Consider the following 22,510-nt stretch of genomic DNA (forward strand, 5'->3'; position numbering starts at 1 on the left):
AAATACTTGAAGGGAAAAAAATTGCAGGGCTATGGGGAAACAGTGAGGGAATTGGACTAACTGGATTGGTCCTACAAAGAGCCAGCATGGGCTCAATGGGCCGAATGGCCTCCTTCTGGGCTGTAACCATTCTATGATTCTATGATTCTAAAAGCCTTCATTATTCTAAAAGCCTCTATTAAATCTCATCTTAGCCTTCTCTGCTCCAGTGGAACTAATATCTCAAGTTCCATCTCCTTGTTATAGTTTCTCATCCCCGATATGATCCTGGTGATTTACACTGTATGCTCTTTATAATTTTCAATCTAACTCATAGCTTGTAGAAATGTATCATTACTTTGCTGTTGTACTCTATGCCCCTGTTTATAAAACCCAAATGTTACTGGCCTTTTTATGGCTTTGTCTACCTGCCCTTGCACTCTCGGTTCATCCACACCTTTCAGTGCCTTTCCATTGACTGTATACTCTAATTCTTTGTTTTTCCTCCTAAAAGGCATTACCTCGCAGATTTCGGCATTAAATTGCATCTTCCACCTGCCTGCCCACTCCTCCAGAAGTCTCTAACAGTCTTCCTTTCAGTTTGTCAAATCCCCCCTACTTTTGTGGTTTCAGCAAATGTTGGCATCATACTGTGCACTCACAATTCCTTAATACGTGAAGTTTCCTTAGCCTTCGCACAGGCAATTGAGGAAACCAAATTATTCAATCCCATCAGGCACCTGGCTAAAGTCAACATTTCCAGCCTTTGAACCCACATTCAAAGAGCGTGGACTGAGGTTGTAAATGGTCACTTGACTGGCTGGAAACCAGAGTGCATGATGCATCCATTGCTGATCTTCCTATCCACATTAAAATGCAGTATTACATTGCAACATCTTGCTTTTCCAGCATTTATTTGTTTAAATTGAGAAATCTATTAGAAGGGCCATGGTCCATCATGTAGAACACTAAGTTTGGAAAGAATAGGTGAGAAGATGAGGTAAATCAAAAGTAGCGATTAGACAAAGTTTGGGACAAAGCTTCTAGATTGTAGGAGGAAGGGAAAAACTGTGGGAAGTAAGGAGTTCCAGGTGCTGGATAAGAATGAGTAAGAGTAGGAGACAGTTCAACACATCTTGATTTCATTACTGTACTAGTGTGAGAGCAATAGGATAAAGTATATAGCCAAGTACATCTCCTGATTCCTGTCAGGGGATCTTGCCCAATTTTTATCAGTTCTTCCCTTTTCACTGTTGCACACTCTTACTCTTAGTATGTTCAATATAAGTTTTTGACTCTTTCTCCAACAGATGCTTGCCATTACCATCCAGGGGTTCCCATCTTTCATGATGCACTCAAGGTAGGTTCAAAAGCACAAACTATTTCCAGATATAATTAAATCCTGCTAAACACATGGGACTAGAAATTGGATTGCGCCTGAAATGGGTACGATCTGGGTCCAGTGGACGCCGTACGCGCCTAAAGAGGCCGGCAGCAGGACCAGGGCAAATTGATCCGCCGGCCTCAATTGCTTATTACTGGTGAGCTGCGGGCGCCCATCGCGGCCCCAGAGGCAGCTCACTGGTGCCCGGGGAGGTTGGGGGGGGGGCGGGCAGCAAGTGAGGACCTATGGTCAGTACAGGGGAGGAGGGTGGGGGGAGGCAACCGGGAGGAACCGACTCCTCCCGGCTCCACATTCAGGTAAGTATTAGCTTTTTGGTGGTGGCCTCTAGCGATCCCTTTAAGGACCATTGGTTAGGTTGCATGTAGACCTGGTGATTCTGAACGCAGTAGGGGTTGAGCCTGCTGCATTCAATGTAAACCAATTTCTGTTTTGGGTTCTAAAATAGGTGTTTGCTTCTTATTTGCATATTCAAGTGGCCTAACACCTGTTTTAGGCGGTTGCCAGGGATGCCTCTATAGCACCCAAACCATTATGGCGTCAGACGTGTTTGTGACACTAATCTGTCGTGGGAGGTTGGCCTCCTGAATTGGCCACCTGGAAAACAGGCACAATATGATCCAATTTCTAGTCTAGGGTCTCCTCACTCTGCTGGCAGAAGTGTCCTACAGGAAATTAGTTTGGGGCACTAGCAGTTGGCAATAAATGCCAGTGTCACCCACATCCCGAAAACAAATATAAAAATTACTCCTAGCTCATCAAGAAGTGGGTGGTACAGTCCACAGGACAAAACTGCCCATAATTTAGAATGAATTGGCACCAAGTTGCTATGCCTCAATCACAGAGCCCAAACAATATTTAGTTTGAGAAATGGAAATGTTACACTGAGCAATAGGGGGCATTGTTCAACAGTTCAGGTTAAGACACCGTAGGGGAGTATTTCCACTATGAGCTGTGTAGCAACCGCGTAAACACATTTATAAACAAGTTTATGATTTAAAATAAACCTCTGTTAAAGTACTGAGGGGAATTTGATCCGAGCTTGTACAACAATATTGTTCACAGTCATTTCCAGGCTAAAGTGTAGAAAGGCCATGTGTTACATTAGGTTTAATTATTTTTAAAGTATTTTTCAAATACTTTCATATGTTCAACTTTGTTACAGAGTATTTTTTCTCCATTTTCTCCCTTCCTTTCCTGAAGTAATTTGCACTTATATAGAACTTTTAAGGTAGCAAAATATCACAAAAGAGGGAGGAAATAGATAGACACAGCAGGAATTAGGAGATGTGACAGAAGAGGTTTTGTGGAGGCTTTTGAAGGCAGTAAGATGGAGGAGTTTAGGAAGAGGGCTCCATAGTGATGGGCCATAGTGGCTGAAGGCTGTACCACTGGTGATGGAGCAGGGGTAAGGGGTTCAAACTGGGATATAGAGTAGAGCTTGGGAGGCTGGGGAGCAGGGTATTGTAGAATTGAGACTGAAGATATGAGTATAAGGTATGGATAGAGGGTGGCAATGCAATAAAGGTGGAAATAGGAGATCTTGCTGATGGATAGAATGTGTGGTTTGAAGCATAGCTCAGGGTCAAACAGGAAACCAAGGCCGCACACTGTTGGGTTCAGACTGAGTTTTTGAACAGAGCCAAATATGATGCCTTCAGTCATGCCTGTTAAGCCTAAGAAAGTTCTGGATCATCCATGATTTATGTCAGCAAGGAGGTTGAAAAAATGAAGCCCCAGAGAGAGAAGTGGATGGTATTGTGCTCTGGAGAGGGGAGATTGAGACGGTTGGAGATTACTGCTCTGGGAGAGCCAGTGATAGGAGCTGTGGTGGGTGTGGCGGAGGATGCCTAGTTTGGAGTAGAAGAAGCCACCAGCTTATCCAAGAGGGATTCAAGGCCAAGAGAGCGGCAGGAACGGAGATCAGTGGGAGAGTAGCATCGAGTGAGGTGAACCAAGAGGAGCACATTGCAGAAGTGGAGATCATGGGTGGCAGAAACCAGAGGAGGAAGGGAACAAAAACATGAGCTGAATAGGAGGTAGAGCAGGACTGGGAGATGGTCAGCTGAGAAGGAGGGAGACTGAGGCAGCAGCTAGTATACGCAGGTGTGAATTTATGCATAAAGCTAAGGAAAATGTACACATTTGGAATTAGTGCTTTAAGTAGATACTTGAGAATCACAGTCAGAATTTGGGGCCCACCCAGAGTTTGAGAGTCTAGGGCCTGTCTTGTGGTCAAAATCAGGACCCATGTGATGATCAGAGACCAGGGCCTACCTGATGATCTGAAAAAACAGGCCTGCCAGCCTCATGCTGGGGTACAGTTCCACGGGCACTGGCAATTTTCCTCATCCAAGTATCTTTGTGTGAGCTTCGACAGTGAATGCTGCAGGCTAGTCAACTGTTTGGGCATCGCAGTCGAGCCCTGTTATATCCTCATCTGACATCCACATGTGCACTTCCCTGCCAGGGTTACTGGATATTTATCACGAGTGCGAACCCTGCCTTGTTTTTACCCTACATAGTCTGCTGAGGCCAATTGTAGTGTCCCTACCAGGAACTTTAATGGTCTGTATGACTCAGTACCACTAAACCATAAGGGAACTACGAGCTAAGAATTTCTCTCATTTCCGTTTAATTCTGCACAACGTGTGTTTGATTTTGTCAACATGAAACTTCTCACCCCTTTTTGCCTGGTTCAAACATGGCACTGTAATTATGTTTCTGTAATATGGCCAATTTAGCCTCTTAGTGTGACTTAGTGGTCTATGTTTCTTTACTCACATTCCCAGTTTTTTTCCATTCTTTAGCCTTTCAAGCCATGCCACATTCCGAGTGTCATTCTGTTGAGCCAGCCCTTGAGGATGAGAGTAACTGACGCTCCGATCTGTCACTCTGGGAAAACACTTGTGCACCACATGGCTTCACCCTCTGTGCAACTCAGTGGGTGAGACAGAGAGTCCGCAGGTGGAAATTTCCAGTTACGAAGCCATGCCCCACTACTCTCAGTTAAAACACAAGCCCTGGACAGGAAGGAGTTAATTGAGCCCAATGAAAAGTGTCTGTAATGAACTCTTAACAGGTGGTGCTAAACTCAGCCGCCCAGCTATTCCTGGGGCTGAAATTAGAGAATGCTCAAGGGCACAGAGGAGCTGAATAAGAATAATGTAACCAGGATGAGCTCCCTACTATGGCCCCGATATTCACGGAGAGGTGGGAAAGGAGCGGGGGGGAGGTGTAGCGGCTGGGAAACCCAGAAATACAGGTAACTCAGATGTCCTGCCAAGTTAAAGTCTTTTGTCTCCGTTTCCAGGCTGGCAGCCAGTCAGATTGAGAAGCTGGCTGGTTGTCGGGCGGGAAGGCCTGCAGCACCAGGCCACAGCCGGGGAGCGGAAAGGAAGGAGAGAGAGATCGTGGGCCGGGGGGAGATCGTGGGCCGGGGGGAGATCGTGGGCCGGGGGGAGATCGGGGGGTGGGGGTGCGGAGAGGACATTGCGAGCTGCGAGGAGATCGGGGAGGGAGGGGTGGAGAAGACATCGCAGGCCGGGAGGAGATCGGGGTGGGGGGGGGGTGCGGAGAGGACACCGGGGGCTGGGAGGAGATCAACGGGAGGGGCGCCGGATCGCGGTGGGGAGATCGGATTCAGTGAGGGGGTGGTACGATCACAGGGAGGGAAGCAGGTTTGCTTGAGGGGCCGGGGGAAGCACTCCTGCTCCTCCTGGCCCACAAGCAGTGCTGGAAAGGCACTTACCTGCACGTTCCCGCCTCCCTCCAGCTGCTGGGTTTCCCAAGCTCTGGGAAACCCAGCCCGCAGCCATTAAATTTAAAACTGTCCAAAAATTTGAGGCACTTTAAAATATTTAAATGACAGGCCCGCCTCTGGCGAGCAGGTTAGTCGCCCGCCCCCCCCCCCCAACCTGCCTCTGTTAAAAACGGAAGTTGGGGTTGGGTTTCCGATTTTGAAATTTTAACCCTCTTCCCGCCCGTCCTAGGGGTGAAAATTCTCCCCTATATTTTTCCAGTGATCCATACTTCAGGTCCTACAGGTATCTGGCACCACAGCTTGTTCAAATTCATTCACACATTTCCTAATTTAAATATAAAAATATTACAATGACATAACTAGTTTTTTCACCAGAGTTTTTCCACCTCCTCTCCTGAAGCCAATGGGTTACAGTTCCATTGTTGCTGGCCACCTCCAAAGCGATCACTCTCCACATGGGAGCCTAAACAATGAGTGTTGACAGGTTGTTTTACCATGGGGCGTCAGAAACAATCTGCTCCTGTTCCTACCTAATGTCCACACACTTCCCAGCAGAAGTCAGTGGAATTACACAGAATTACTTAGGAGTTAGGACATGGAAACAGGCCATTTGTTTCAACCAGCCCATGTTGATGTTCATCCTCCACATGAACAGTGGTCCTAATCTCATGTGCCTGCCCTTTTCCCATATCATGTTCTCTTTTCCTTTAATCACATGTCTAATCTGTTCTTAAATATTGACATGTTCTCTGCTTCAATCACTAACTCAGTTAGGGTTAGGCTGTGGAATGCTCTATGTGTAAAAAAGGTTTTTCCTACTCTCTGCCCTAATCTCTTACATTTAATCTTATATCTATATCTAGGAACAGGATCCCTGGCTAATCTTTTCCCTTCCGTATCCCTGGAGTGCTAATGTCTATTACAGTAGCCCTACTGTTGCCTTAGCCAAGATCAGCAATGATCAGGGATTGAATGGGGATATCAAACCTGGTTGTTATGTTATACAGTTATACATTTGCTTCACCAACACAGGAGTACTGTGTTCTTCTTAACTGTCTCTGACATGTCCTATTTTACATTATATAATATATTAGCCTACAGAGGAAAAATGGTGGCAGGCAAATTACACTCACCCACCTGAGAAGTGAACTGACCCACCAGAGTTTTGAGGATCAGCCCAATTTATATAATGATGGTGAGCTCCCAGCATTGGGAATGCAAGTCATTGGCAGCTAGACATTAGGGGAGCCAGAAGTTATGCTGCAGGATTCACAGGCCAGCCACCTCCGATTCTTGTGGCAGAAAAGAGTTAGGGCTCTTGCAGCAATACAAGAGATACTTCTGAAGTATGTCTATCTCAGGACTCAACTGCTATGAGATGTCCGTATAAGTTCGCATTGACACACAGTGGCCAACAATCACATTCCTATCACTCTGGTAACACCAAGGAAAAGCCCTAGATCAGGATTTACACTCTGAGTGTTCACACTCTGGAGGTGCCGACCTTTGGATGAGATGTTAAACTAAGGTCCCGTCTGCCGTCTCAAATACACGTTAAAGATTCCAGGGCACTTTTCAAAGAAGAGCAGGGGATTTCCCCCGGTGTCCTAGCCAATATTTATCCCTCAGCCAACATCAATAACACAGTTTAATTATTAATTTATCTCATTGCTGTTGGTGGGACCCTACTGTGCACAAATTGGTTGCCGTGTTTCCCTACACTACAACAGTGACTACATTTCAAAAAGTATTTCATTGGCTGTAAAGCGATTTGAGGCATCCTGTGGTCTTGAAATCGCTATACAAATGCAGGTTCTTCTATCAAGGAGGAAACATGGTAATAAGAAGAAAGTAGGGAACATTAACAACCTAGAGAGAGTCTCCCACTTATTTTCCGTCATTACCACCTTATTTATGTTCAGCGGTTTTCACATGTGTGGCCTCCATTCAGCATCTCCCCAAGCCAGCAAGGTATTCAGGAATCCAGCATCTGGGGGGATGCAGACAGCGCTAACGTGGTGCTGCTGTTGGATATGGATCCTTCTGGCTGTTGTTCAAAAACAGCAGCCCTCAGACCTGCAGCCCTGGTGCTCGTCCAACTGGCCATTTGGGAAAAAAGTAGAATGACAGTATTGGTTTCCTGTTTCACTAGGGATGGTCATGCTGCAAAAAAAGGACAACTGACTTTTCAGAATTCCTGGCAATCCTGGTAAGTAGACTTCAGTGTTCTCATTGATACAGAATCTCAGGTAAAGTCAGATTGTCATACTAGTTAATATTTTTGGAATTAATATGGCCAATTTTCCTCTCCTGCTCCTTTGAATGCAAGTTGGGTGGAGCACACCCAAAGCGCACTCTGCCCATTGGGACCTGAACCCACCTGTATTTGTGAGTCAGGTCATTATAATGGCTCTGATGCTCCCCCCGGTACAGAATATCCCTTGAGTAGGGTTTGCGCCCAATGATGAGGGGAAAACTGGACCACTGCAGCAGCAGTAATGGCTGTCAGCTTTGGATCCTTCTGGCTGCTGACCAAAACAACAATGAAAAGGCCTGCAGCCACAATACTTGTCCTGCTGGCCATGTAGGACAAGCGTCAGGGCTGCAAGCCTTTTTGGTGCCTCCAGACATTTGCTGCCTGTCCATTCTCATATCCTCTGATTTTAGGGGCCTGGGTGCTGTGGGCGGAGCTACTTTTAGGCCTCTGCCAAGCGAAATCCCAGGAAGATGAGGTGGTGGGTGTGGTGATATAATTCCTGCCTCATTAACATCACATCTACAAACTTGTGCCTACTCCAGGTGCAGCAGCTCCTCTTCACCCTCAGGGTATCACAGCTGAACCTTCCTTATACAGACCTCACCCAACAACCACAAACATTTTCCAGCAGGAGTCGCAGGAATATGACCACCAGAATGAACAGTGGCTGAATTGTCTTTTTCCCTATCAGCAGCCCAAGTGCTGAGGCCAATTACAGTGCCTTCACTATACTGGCTGAGATCAGCTATCCCTCCACAGACCAGGATCAAACCTGGGACCTTTCTGGTCTGCATGGCTCAGCCCCACACTGGGCAATGCATTTATCAATTGAGACATCAGGATGTGCTCCCCTTTGGAGCTTCTTTCGATGGATTTTGTTTTCACTCTAGCTTTCAGTCTCTTTGTGTTACATGTGACAGAACAAAATCTGTATTTCACAACGTAACAATCTATATCACAGGGGCGATTTCCTGAATGGCTGCAGCTGGAGTGCTTATTGGCAATCGAGCGAGCAGGCCTAAGGCCTGCTTCTCACCCCTTTCATTGAGAGTGGCATTTTGCACCCCGACCCTGCTTTGTGCATGAATGGCCAGCACACGTTTCATGCAATGGCCTCATTAAGTCCCCCAAAACTATTTAAATACATGCAAAGACCGACCTGAAACCTTAACTCTGTTTCTCCACAGCTGCTACCTGATCTGCTGAGTGTTTTCCAGTATTTTCTGTTTTTATTTCATTAACCCAAATTACTTTGGAGTCAGTCACTTAACATATAAAAGCTAACTGCTGTCATCCCAGCTAGTTTGGCTTTGAGAATGGATACTGTGGTTATGCAAATTAACCTGGTTTTAATCCCGAAAGTACTGTTACAAAAATAAACCATGGACGATAAACAATGTTTTGTCACATACACTGTGTGGGAGCTTTGCCAGTTCCAGAATCCCCATGGAGAATCTATGTTTATTTATTTTAAAAGAAAGTTTAACTAGGCCAATGCCTGAATTTAAAAAAAAGAATTTCCAGTAATACGCACAGGGAAGCTAATGTTACTGAAACCTGATACGCAAAGTTAACTCATGTGGTTTGTTGCCTCAGTAATGCTTTGACATTTGCTAACCAAATTATCAATCTTTTTTCTGAACGATGGGTGTTTTATTTTTATCAGTCAGGTGCTAACAGATCTAAGTTAATTGTTTATGATTGCTTTCCCATCAGGGATCCTCCTGCTAGGATAGGTAAGCCTGTTCTCTGTAGTCCGTTGAATCTTTGAAATCTATTTTGGTTGGCAATTTTGATTAATTGTGAACGTGCCTTCTTTATGTACCAGCTTGACTTCAAAGAGAAGGGAGGTATACAAATCAGACCAATAAGCTAGAGATTGGCAAGTTAAGTGAAGCATTGTAATCCATTGAAATCTGCTTTTCTTTTTTTTGTCTCTGTTTAATTTTACTTCTTAGAATTTTTAATTTACTCTTTTGCCAAAAAAAACTAGCCTGTAGGCCTTGGATGAAATGCTGGATTGATTGGTTTAATTGAGCATTCTTGTTCTGCCTCAGGGATGCACTAAAGGCCATCACTCTAATGTAAAGCCTCCGGAGCCTCTGAAACCTGAAGTGACATGTAACAAGGATCCGACAGATAACTTGATGCCACAGATTGACACTGAGCACATCATCAAGGGACCCAAGTCAGCAGAGTCAATGGAGAGAGAAAGACCGAGGTACCGTGGGTGTTCTGTTTGCACACAGTAATTGGCTTAAAGCACAGAGACAACCTAGTACAGTCTGCAGAGACTCTCATATTCAAAAGCTAAAATTACAACAGTGAGGAATAAAATAGTATTATGAACGGTCTGAGTGCTGCCAAACTGACCCAAAAAGATTTGGCTACTTAGTTCACCATTATTAATTTGGTAAACATTTGCACTAGATTGGCAATCTTGCTCAAAGATATCTATTTGGGAAATAGAAAAGCCACATTCGTGCAAAATGGAACTTTACAGTTAAGGCACCTTGTTGGGACAGTGTGGAGGTAGTTTTGTCCTGCACTTAATTGTTGCTAGACCTGACCTGAGAGTGCTTGATGGAGCAGTAGAGGAGCTTTCTTCTGCACCTAACCCATGCTGTATCCAACCTGGGAGCACTTGGTGACTGACGATGCTTGATGGGACAGCATTGGAAGCTTCGTTCTGCATCTAACCTGCGCTCAATCTCTGATAGAACAATGCAGAATGAGTTTACTTTACATCTAACCCATGCTGCACCTGACCTGAGAGTGCTTGGCAGGGCAGGGTAGAGGGATTTACTCTGCATCTTATCTGTTCTACACCTGAGCTGAGAATGCTGTTGCTGACTTTGGAGGAGAGTCCCATTCCCTAGTGCTGAAAATCGCCACTTTGAATAGCACAATTTCACCTGTTAAAATAGTATATCTGAACAGCCTCCCTGATAGGTTGGCCTTGTTAATTGTTTTCTTTATTCTAATAGCTCTGATGTACCAATGGTAAAACTGCCTCTGAAAGTCTCCAAATCACTGCAAAAGTCCCTGGAGGAGCTCAGAGAGTCAACTCAGAAAATAGCCACAAAGAAAGGTAAATACTACAGGAACCAGCGGTAAGCAGACTCTAAGGGCCCGATTTTAGCATCGGGTTTCGTGTGTGTTCTCGGCGGGGGGGCCTCGATAATCCCGATCCCCAGGTGCGGGACCGGAACGCGCCGCGATCCCGGCCACTTCCGGGTTCCACGCTGACGTGCGGGGCTGCGTGCGCAGGCCTCGCTGGTGGGAATCCTGCAGGCAATTAAAGCCAGCGGGATGCCACTTGAGTGTATTTACTTTGCTTGTTCAGGTCATTAAATGACCTGATTCAGCTGTCTTATTAGGAAGTGTGGGATTTTACCTTCAACTCAGACTATTTCACATACTGGGGGAAACAGTCTCGCTCCAACCGGACGTGTTGCAGCCGGCAGCCTGTGGCAGCTGCCAAGGTGCACTCCACAGTGGGGGGAGACCCTTCACCCACGCAGGAGGCAACTCCGTCACATAGGGCAACGCCTGCCCTCCACCACCCCCCTCCAAGCCAGAGGAAACCCCGACGTGGAACCGCAGCCCCAGTGCGAGGAAACACCTACCTACCCCTCAGACCAACACCTGCCAGATGGGGGCCGCTTCGACATCCTCGGAGGACGAACAGCATCACCAGCCCCAGCAGCCTCGCAGTCCACGCCGTCTGCCTCATCGACGTGGAGCCCCCCAACACATTGCTGCGGTACACCCACCTGCACAGCAGGAGGGAGGGCAACCGCAGAGAGAGCTGCGTCACAGGAGGCACTACGCTCCGCAGAGGGTCTACAGACCGAGGCTCAGCTTCATGGACCTCTCCGAGGAGCAGTGCATACGGAGGCTCAGAGTCAATCGCCAGGTAGTCGCCGACATCTGCAGCCTCCTTAATGACGAGCTGCTCCCAGATGGACCAAGCAGCATCTTCCTACCCGTCGCCGTCAAGGTCACCACTGCCCTCAACTTCTTCGCATCCAGATGCTTCCAGGGTGCCACCGGGGTCTGCCAGTCCTCTGCACACAAGTGCATAAGGCAGGTCACCGATGGTTTGTTCCACAGGGCCGCGCACTACATCAACTTCGCCATGGACGAGCGCAGCCAGATGGAGAGGGCGGTTGGATTCCATGCCACGGCTGACTTCCCACGGGTGCAGGGTGTAATCGACTGCACCCACATCGCAATACGGGCACCTCCGCATGAGCCAGGGCTGTTCATCAACAGGAAGGGGTATCACTCCATGAACGCCCAGCTCATCTGTGACTACCGCCAGAGATTCCTACATGTGTGCGCCAGATACCCCGGCAGCTGCCACGATGCCTTCGCCCTCAGGGAGTCCACCGTCCCGCCCCTCTTCCACGCACCCAACACCGGTAACGGCTGGCTCCTAGGCGACAAGGGGTATCCCCTGCACACGTGGCTCATGACACCTCTGAGGAACCCCATCACCGAGCCGCAGCGTCGATACAATGACAGCCACATTGCTACCAGGTCTACAATTGAGCAGACCATAGGGCTGCTCAAGATGCGCTTCAGGTGCCTCGATCGTTCTGGAGGAGCGCTCCAATACACGCCATTCAGAGTGGGATGAATCATAGTTGTCTGCTGTGCCCTGCACAACATGGCCCAACAGAGAGGGGTGCCGCTGGAGGAGGCCCCATCCACACCCGCCACCCACATTGAGGACGACGATGAGGAGGAGGAGGAGGTGGAGGAGGAGGGGGATGAGGAGGAGGCCACGCGAGAGGAGGATGTACGACCCATGCGCCGAACACCGGCTCACCGGGATGGTCGCCAGGCCAGGGAGGCACTCATACGTCAACGGTTCTCCTAGAGTCAGACAGTCTGAGGCGTTCACATTCCATCACCTGCACATACGAGGGGCCATACCAGCCCCCTCCACAGAAGAGTCTCGCCAGTACTCCTGCACCCACAGTAGTGTGGCCAATGGGCGCCAGCAAGTGTTCGTCGTCATGATGGGCCGCACGGAACGCACCTATTGCACAAGCTGCAGAAGAATGGACGAGAGGTGGCAGGAGTGGTGAGAACGATTGTGTTTAATATGTACATGGTGAACGACTATAAACAAAAAGTGTACAAACGAACAGACACCCTGGTGCATTCCCTTTGTGCCTATAACGCCCTTGGCTTTCGTTTACGGGAACCCCTACGTGGTGCTTCCCCTGTGGCTCCAGCAGAGGTAGTGGCAGGTTGCTCCTGTTCTTGCCCTGACCGTGTAGATGCTTTGGGCCGACGCCCCCTGGGTTTCGGTGCCCGTGAGGGCACCTCCATAGACTGCTCCTCCTGCACCTGTGCAGGGGCAGACTCGGCCACCTGGAGAGGAGGCACCATTGCGGGTACTGGTTGAGAGGGGGGCAACGGGTGGGACGTGGTGGCACCTTGAGTAGCGTCCCCGCTTCCATGTCCCCGTTCACCATCATCCCTCTCGTGGCCTCGGCCCACATCACCCCTTCCACCCTGCTGGACCACAGTTTGGATGGCATGTGTGAGGCCTTGCAACGCCACCCCTAGTGTATCCGTCAGCCTGTTTATGGCGGCGGAATGTTGCTCAGCCTGAATCCGTACAGCTGTTGTCAGGGCCTGCATGGACTCGATGTTCAGCTGTGCGTGACGCTCGAGGGAGGCTAGCCTGTCCTCCACCGCAGACGTTCCCGCACCTACCCGCGACACTATGTCGCCGGTACCCTCCTGTACCTGTGCCACCAATGCCCGCATGCAGGAGTTGGACTCCTCCATCACCTGCGCAATCGTGGACAATGCGCGCGGCACCTCTCCCAGTACCTCGGCAATGTGCTGGTGCCCCTCGACGACTCTCCTTTTGACTGGTGGCCCCCGGGGTTCAGCATCTGGGTCCGGCTGAGCAGAGCCTGGAGATGAGTGCTCCCACCGACGCGGACCCTCCGCGGCTGCCCCTGCCACCAGGGTCAGCTAATGCTCACACGTGCGGGGTGAATCACCATGTGCAAGCCCAACTAGTTGGCGAGGGGGACCCACCAAGGTGCGTGTATCTGCGCTGGTGGATGGTTGGCTGATATGTGACGATGGACCCTCAGAGACCGGCATGTCCTCTGAGGAATCGCCCTCCTTACACACAGCGCTCGCAGACGGCCCTGCAAGAGAACAGAGGGCACTATGAGGCATGTGCACAAACGTTATGGTGCGCCTGATGCCAGGTGATGATACGGTCACTCGCGATCATGAGTGTTGAGTGTCAGCTTTCCCTTACCGGCCGTTTCTGCAGCGCCAGACTCGCCATCCGCCACAGAGAGGCAATGTTGCGTGCCGGCGAGGTCGAGCGCCTCCACCTCTGCATCCGTCAGTTCGACCACGTGCGGCGGGCCCCCTCCGGTGCGGGCCCTTTCTCGGTTATTCTTGCATCTCTTCTCCTGTCAAGGCAAAACACAGATGCGTGAGTGAGTGCAGATTGCATAGTGAGACGCATCAAGCATCAGTGTGGGTGGGTTGAGCGTGGGGCAGATGGATGGGAGGATGCGTGTGCCACATGCCCATCCCATTGCATGGGGATTGGGGTGTGTGGTAGTGTTCGGGTGGGGACAGGGACGGTGGGTACTTGCGGGCACGGCGAGGATGGTGAGTGAGTGGCTGTGAGGATTGCTGCGGGAGCACTGTGGTGGCTGTGCAGGAGGGGTTGTGATATGTTTGGCGTGATGGTGGGGACGGGTTGTGGGAGGGTGCGTTGGTGTACTCACCTTGCCGGACCTAGTGAGGTCATTGAACCGCTTGCGGCACTGCTCCCATGTCCTGGGGGTGTTGGCCCTGCTGCTGACCTCCGCCGCCACCTCTGCCCATGCCTTCCTGGTGACGGAGCCAGGGCACTTGCGTCCGTCCGCCGGGAACAGCGTGTCCCTCCTCCTCCTCACACCCTCCAGCAGCAGCTGCAGCGCGAGGTCGGAGAAGCGTGGCGCAGCCTTGCCCCTGGGTTGCGCCATCCTGTGTTGCCTCTTGCTTGCAGCAGGAGGGGCTTTGGGGGACTGCCCCTTTAAGTGGAGCTCCTCCATCGCGATAACGTTAGTGCGCATGCGCAGCCCGCCGGCGCGCAGCTGGGGAGCGGAGAACCTGGAACCAGGGCTTAATTTGATCAATTATCCCGCGATCGCGCGGGGGGCGCACTCAATTAGCCGTCCGCGTTTTCCACGCTCCCGAAGGACCACCCGCTGGGAACCCGCAGGCCTGCTAAAATCGGGCCCTAAGAGTCCATTCTTTTAAAAAAATTAATTCTGGGGATATGGGCGTTGCTAGGATGCCAGCATTTATTGTCCATCCCTAGTTGCCCTTGAGAAGATGGTGGTGAGCCTTCTTCTTGAACCACTGTAGTCCATGTGGTGGAGAGTTCCAGAATTTTGACCCAGCAACAATGAAGAAATGGCGATATATGTCCAAGTCAGGATGGTGTGTCACTTGGAGGAGAACTTGGAGGTGATGGTGTTTCCATGCAGATGCTACCCCTGTCCTTGTAGATGGTGGAGGTCGCTGGTTTGGGAGGTGCTGTTGAAAATTCTGCAGGTAAATTCTCCACTGGTCCAGCATAATGTAGTTCCTGTGCTGCTTGAGCAGGGCTCAGAGATTTAGGAAATGGTAGTTGAAAGTTAAAGAGATATTAATGGCATTGCTTGATTTTGCTATCAAGGGACGTAGAAAAAGGAACTCATTGTTCCTTAAAGTAGGAGATCAACTGGTGGTGTGGGAGGGAAGCCCATGATAAAATGATCATACGTGGACTCTGGACAGAGTAGGCGTGGTGATCAGAATGACTTTTTCTCCCTTCAGACTTTATGTTGTTTGTGGAGGACCGCAGGTCAGAGTTGAAGAGTCGAGATATGAAGATGGATGAATATTCTGGAATCATGCTGGATTAGCTTTGGGCATCAGGAAGTACTTATACAGAATTTTCCCATGGGTGATGGGTCCATGATGTTCTTTAAGTTGTTTGTATGTGGTCTTTAGAAGGAATGGACTTGATGGGCCAAATGAGCTTTTCTCATTCCATGCTTTCTTATGTTCATTTCTCTATTCTGTAAACATATTACTAATTTAGGCCAAAATACAGCATCACAAGTCACTATTAAACTTTTTTAATAATAACGATCCACTACTTTCTAGTGACTAAGTTACCCACTGTTAGAAGTACCTGGGAGGAGAGTTTCAGCAGTAACTTATATCCAGGTTACTCCGGCAAATGATTGAACTAAACCTGTATTATCTTCTATTTCAGAGGAAGATGTCAGTAGTGGAGTTAAAGTGGGCACTTCATGTAAAAACGCTGGCTGTAAGAAGGTGGGTGGCACCCTCTAACTCCCTTTTATTCAAGTTAAGACTCTGTTTTACATTTTTCTCCCCTTTGATCAGAACTTTCTCCCCACACTACTGCATGCGGGTGACCTGCTCCCCAGATCACTGCCAATGCACTTCTGGAGGTGGTGGTCTAGGAGGTGGTCCGGGTGACAACTCTTTCTCCAATGGTTGCTCTTCCCATGTGGCAAAGTGCCTGGCATTTGCTAGGACATGAATCTATAATCTGCCATTCCATGGGGCATCACCTCATGCCACGTCACAATCTGTCAGACAAAATTGTTTACCAACATGGCTTTGCTGATGGGGAACCTAGACAGAGTGTGTTGGGAGGAGTGGAAGGAGGGTCTGTGTGTGGAGGAAGCATCATAGTCAAGCCAATCCTATCCTTACCACCAGGATTTACAGTAGAAGATTTTCCCCTCCCTGATCAGGGTAGTGACACCAATTATGAAACTACCTATTGTTGCATTGGCTGAGATCATTTAACTCAGCATAGACTGGGGATTGAACTTGGGGCTTTCCTGCTTTGAATGGTTCAATATCACATCAGATAGTGCATCTGGAAGCCATCGGGAATGCTCTCTTGGTCTATTCAGCTTTCAGATAATTTGTGCTTTTCTGTTGTATTTTACTTCTTCATTTGGTTATTTTCTTTCCCTCATTTGGGTCCCCACCCTCAACCAGCCATGCATCATTCATCGAGTATGAGGGCAGGCAGTGCTGGCCAGTTTAAGTTGTCAGGAATGGATGTATGTTAAGAGTTCATTAATATTTTGATTTCCCCCCCTCCTCCATTGCGAACCTGATATAAGATTTAGGAACTTGCAACTTACAGAATCCTGTCTGTGAACACTTGTATGACCACATGGGTCATTGAAATATTAGCACAAGGGAAGACCCAGGACAAGGCACATTTTCTTAACTTTGTGATAAGAACATAAGAAATAGGAGCAGGAGTAGGCCACCCAGCCCCTCGAGCCTGCTCCGCCATTCAATCAGATCTTCGACCTCAACTCCACTTTCCCGCCTGATCCCCATATCCCTTGATTTCCCTAGAGTCCAAAAATCTATCCATCTCAGCCTTGAATATATTCAATGACTCAGCATCCACAGCCCTCTGGGGTAGAGAATTCCAAAGATTCACAACCCTCTATGTGAAGAAATTTCTCTATCTCAGTCTTGAATGGCCGCTCCTTACCCTGCAACTATGCCCCCTAGTTCTTGACTCTCTAGCCAGGGGAAACAATCTCTCAACATCTACCCTGTGAAGCCCCCTCAGAATCTTATATGTTTCAATGAGATCACCTCACTAAAGCCCTGTACAACTGTAGTAAGACTTCCCTACTGTTGTACTCCAACCCCCTTGCAATAAAGGCCAACATGCCATTTGCTTTCCTAATTGCCTGCTGTACCTGCATACTAACTTTTTGTGTTTCTTGTACAAAGACACCCAAGTCTCTCTGAACACCATTATTTAATAGTTTCTCACCATTTAAAAAATATTCTGTTTTTCTATTCTTCCTACCAAAGTGAATAACCTCATATTTCCTCACATTATACTGTATCTGCCATCTTCTTGCCCACTCACTTAATCTGCCTATATCCCTTTGCAGACTCTTTGTGTTCTCCTCACAGCTTATTAATCGTCAACAAACTTGGATACATTACACTCGGTCCCTTCATCTAAGTCATTAATATCGATTGTAAATAGCTGAGGCCCAAGCACTGATCCTTGTGGCATCCCATTAGTTACAGCCTGCCAACCTGAGAATGACCCGTTTATCCCTACTCTCTGTTTTCTGTCCTTTAACAAATCCTCTATCCATGCAAATATATTACCCCCCAACCCCATGAGCCCTTACCTTGTGTAGCAACCTTTTATGTGGCACCTTATTGAATGCCTTTTGAAAATCATAATACACTACATCCAGTGGTTCCCCTTTATCTACCCTGCTAGTTACATCCTCAAAAAACTTTAATAAATTTGTCCTGTGGTGCTCCTGTTTCATTTTTCTCTGACAGACATTTCAAGGGCCAGAGAGCGATCGGGAGACATGCAACTTTCATCCTGGAATACCCATCTTCCATGAAGGGTGAGTTTTTAAAACAATAATATCCACCTCCTCTACGTAAGCCATTGAATCTTACTGGGTTAGTTTCATGGGTATTTTCAGTCCTCCTGTATCTTGCCTGAGTGGCTATTCTTGATGTGTAAGACAGTGAATGTCTTCAGGTTGTTTGACTGTAGAAGGCATGACAGCCATGCCCAATCCCATTCTTCCGCAATACGCACTTGTGCACATCTTAGTAGGTCAGAAGTGAGAACTTTGGCTGATTTTCACCTCCCTAACCCAGGGACTTGGAGACCAATTGTATTGCCCACCTGCTGTCTCAACTGAGTGTGACTAACTCAGCACTGATTGGGGTTTGTGCTTGGATTTTCCTGATCCATGCGGATTGCTACTATGTGGTGTAATTACCAACTGAGCCATTGGGAGCTCCCTTCCCCGCAGTGACTTTCCCTCCAACAAGCTCCTATTTGTGTACATTTTGCAGATGTCATTGTATGACAGAAACAAGATTCCAAAATATAATTTTGAAAACTACGAGAACAAAGCACAGACAAATATAGACTAACGAGCAAATTCAGCACTCCCAGCATTCAGTTGCACCCGAAGGTAGTATGGGTTGGGAATTAGGACTACAATACTCCCTTGGAGTACAGCTCAATGCTGGGGGCATGATATCACTGTGTTTACCTGTAAATCTCACTACATAAAATGGTCATTACAGGTGACATAGTAACACAGTATATTTGAACTTTACCACTCTGTGCCACAGAGCACCAGAAGGTGACAATTTATTCATGTTACCCTGATGGGCCAAATACCATTTCTCTTTCTATGTTTTTATTTTCTAATAGAATGAAATACTGGAGCTGCTGTAAGATAAAGACCACAGAGTTTGAAGAGTTCCTTGAACAGCCTGGCTGTGTCAAGGGTAAGCATCTTTGGACCAAGAAAGAAGCGGTAAGTGCCACATGGGATCCCATCTGGTCTGTTGTAATAAAATGAGCCAGTTCTGGTTGAACAAATTCCCAGTTTGGTATAACTAGAGCTGCAGGTTGAATTCGGTCTGCCAGACACTTTTGCACCAGTATAATCTATTATTGCCAAAATACTAGCAAAATATCCACATGCTAGCCTGGGATAAAGGAGTTTCAGAGCTGGTGAAGTGGGAAATCACTTCAGCCATTAGGGTATTGTAGCAAGAATAATCACTAGGTAATTACTTCTAGAATAAGCTCTCTACGATGGAAATGATTAATCATAGTGCATAACACCCCTGAAACTGTTGCATCTACTTGCTCCCAGAAGAGAGAGGAGCTGGAAAGTGACATAGAAATTGTTTGGTAAGTGCACTGCCCAGTGTGAAACTTAACCATGCAGATTAGGGAAGACCTAGGTTTGATTCCTAGTCTGTGCTGGGCAATCTGATCTCAGCAGGTGGGAAGTACAATCTGCTTCAGTTCCCCTGGACTAGTGAAGGGAAAAATTAGACAAGGTTCCCACTCCTGACCACTATCCAGTGACTTCTGCTCAGTGTGTCAGTGCCAGGCAGTGTATTTACCACTGAGGTTATTTCAACTACAGAAGACTGGCATGGGGTATTGGCATGTCCAATGTACTGTTGGCATGGGATGTGGGTTTGTGTACATGATAGCCTTCCCCCTGCCCCCTCCATAGATACTGAATAGCGTCATCTGAAACTGAACAAACATGGAGAATTGTAACCCACCAAACGATGGTGCAATGTGTTACAGCACCAATATCCATTCTGTCCATTCTATGTAAATTTTATAAACCAGTAACACAGTTGCTGTGGTCTAATTTTAGAATGCAAATCTAACAAGCAGAATCAATGTCCAAGGTGTGAGAAGTTCAATTCATTATTGAAGCATGAATCATACAGTATAAAGAGACCTATTGCTGTAGCTGTGTGATAGTTGCTTTGCTGTGCCCTCAAACATGTAGGACAACCATTATCTTGAGTCGGAAACTGAACTGGCAGTTGACATAAAAGAGCACTTTTCACCCACTGGTACTTACCATGGCACTATCTACTGTTTTAGGATAAAAAGCTGGTTGGCTGTCGGCATGATTGGCACCAGACTGGCAGTGTGGTGGTCTTCACAATCTATGCAAAAACTTCTAACCCAGAGCTCAGCTACGTAGATGCTAACTGCACAACGGTAAGTGTGACATCATTTAAACCCTAGAGTTTAAAAACCTTCAACAAATGTAGACAGAAAAATCAAAGAATCTTAAAGCAAATCAGAATTTTAATTTATTTTCGAGAAACCCGAGTGAAAGCTTTTACGTAAAAGATACTAAAAAGGAGTTTTTGGTGAAAGTGGGTGTTTCTTTAAGCAGTTTACTTCTAGCTGTTTTGGATAAGCTGCAGCAGTAACAGTGGACTATAGCTTGGTAGGCTCAAGTCCATAGAAGGCAGATTTTTAGGATTTTTGCTACAATTTGATTCAACACGAGTCCCACCAGTGCATCATCTACCTGGACCTCAGTGAGGAACAGTGTGTAAGGGAGCTTTGCCTTGCCAGGGACATAATTTCAGGCTTGCAACAGTTCCTGGAACCAGACTTGTGCCAACCTTTGTTCGGATTTATGCAAAGAACTCTGATCTTCAAGCAGCTATTTTTTAAGGTTAAGAAACATCCACTTACTCCTAACATCATAAAGAACATAATATAGTTTATAGTCAATGGACAGCCTTGGCACTTTTAAAATGTGGTTTTGTACCAGGCTGGAGTTGTACTAAATCTGAAACAAAGCCCCAAGTGATGTCAGGAAGGTGTTTCACATCTCTCACTTTAGTGTATTTGGGAAGTGCTTGCTGAGCTGACTACCGCTTATGCATTAATGCACATCCAAAATCTCTTTGCATTGAAGTTGAAATCTTTCATACAGCTGCAGTCAAAAAGGGGAAACTTGATGGCCACAATATTTACTAGTTTCATTCTTTGTCTTTTACAGTTGACTATCCACATCATGTTTGAAAAGGATAAATTTTTTCACAAAGTATTAAACCTGTGGGGTGTAAGTATTTTCTCTTTTTTTTCCAGTTTTCTCTCGTCTCTTACTGGGGAATGGTCCTTCCAATATTTCCCCACTAACCCTTAATGGCCATATTTTATATGTGAATCTAGACAGCAGTGTCAGCCAAATGTAGCACCTTTACTGCTCCCTGACTGAGATTAACTAACTCAGTACAAACCATGAGATGGAACCGGGGACAAAGCTGGTCTGTAGGACTCACTTCCACGGTGGCCAGTGACTAAGTTGCTGGGGCTCTGAACTTTTTTTTGAGACTGGGTTATCATACCACCTATTCACTTTTGGTTCCTGGTGATGGAATGACAGTCTTCCTTGTGTGGGCTGTAAGGGTCTTGGTGAAAAATGTTTGGGACAGTCTCAACCCAATTCCTAATGGGTGCAAGTCCACCACACAAAATAACTCCCTAGGCATTGGATTAAAAAGCAGTTACAAACTCATTTCATGTAGTACCCTTAGAGCCAACAGATGGAAGAACAGTCATTGTCTAACCCAGCCACAAGAAAGTTCTTGGTAACAAAATATAAATGAAGAAAAAAAAATTACATTTTTCTTCAATATTATTTGTGAAACATATTTATAGCTATAATATATTTAAAATCTTATATTTGCATTTACTTTCTCTCCTGGAGAATTCTGCTTCTCTGCTTCCCAAATTGCTATAACTTTTGCTATTTAACTATAAATAATGTCAAATCAAGGTATTACATAAAAATACCTGGTTCAATTATCCCCACCATCTAACCCTTCTTCACCTGAAGACTGCACGTAGTCTTGACTCTCCGTGTGCAACACCAAGGGAGATTGACTAGTAATATATTAAAAGTCTTATGACTGAACACACTTACTTCCTGTGTCACAATTTTGTCACACTTCTGACATGTTTTCTCAAGCACGTGTAATGCCAGCTTTATAACTACGAGTACTAACCTATCCATATTCACCATTATACCAGACTTGCCATTTACAATGTGCTCTAATCTCTGAGTCAGAAGCTCGTGGGTTCAAGCCTTCTCCAGGGACTTGAGCACATAATGTAGGCTGACACTTAAGTGCAATACTGAGGGAGTGTTGCATTGTTGGAGCTGCCATCTTTCAGATGAAACATTAAACTGAGGCCCCATCTGCCTGTTCAGGTGGGTATAAAAGATCCCATGACACTAATCAGAGCTGGGGAGTTCTTCTGAAGTCCTGGCCAACATTTGTCCCTCAACCAACACTACCAACAGATTATCTGGTCACTTATATTAGTAGTGTTGGTGGGACCTCGCTGTGCGTAAATTGGCTGCTGCATTTGCCTACATAACAATGCTGACTGCACTTCAAAGTAATTAATTGGCTGTGGGTGATCCTGAGGATTCTTGGGCTGTCTGCATCCTACTCCTGGTACTGCAGTCCATACTCCTTACCTTCTTTGCCAGCTGCTGGTTTTATCTTGGGTTTCTACCTGCGTATTGTCCTCATCCCACTCTGCCAATTTCCTATCAGCAACACAATGGGAGATATACTTTCTCCCAGTGAAAATTAACAGAGTGCAGTCTCCTCATTTTAAATCCATTTCTTTGACCAACTTTTGGTCACTCCCCAAATA

General features: G+C 47.0%; 1 protein-coding gene across 1 annotated transcript in view; it reads left to right on the forward strand.

Moving 5' to 3' along the window:
• LOC137333008 (cysteine and histidine-rich domain-containing protein 1-like) overlaps positions 1-22,510 on the forward strand; it is a 29,039-nt gene that overhangs the window by 2,036 nt on the left and 4,493 nt on the right. Inside the window, exons 2-10 of the mRNA XM_067997076.1 lie at positions 1,290-1,339; positions 7,297-7,353; positions 9,459-9,622; positions 10,389-10,492; positions 15,710-15,771; positions 17,812-17,882; positions 18,713-18,818; positions 19,922-20,041; positions 20,841-20,903. Of these exons, the coding sequence (XP_067853177.1) occupies positions 1,290-1,339; positions 7,297-7,353; positions 9,459-9,622; positions 10,389-10,492; positions 15,710-15,771; positions 17,812-17,882; positions 18,713-18,818; positions 19,922-20,041; positions 20,841-20,903 (797 nt within the window). The remainder of the gene's footprint in view (positions 1-1,289; positions 1,340-7,296; positions 7,354-9,458; positions 9,623-10,388; positions 10,493-15,709; positions 15,772-17,811; positions 17,883-18,712; positions 18,819-19,921; positions 20,042-20,840; positions 20,904-22,510) is intronic.

The sequence above is a fragment of the Heptranchias perlo genome, chromosome 15 (assembly GCF_035084215.1).
Source record: "Heptranchias perlo isolate sHepPer1 chromosome 15, sHepPer1.hap1, whole genome shotgun sequence".
Classification (NCBI taxonomy): Eukaryota; Metazoa; Chordata; class Chondrichthyes; order Hexanchiformes; family Hexanchidae; genus Heptranchias; species Heptranchias perlo.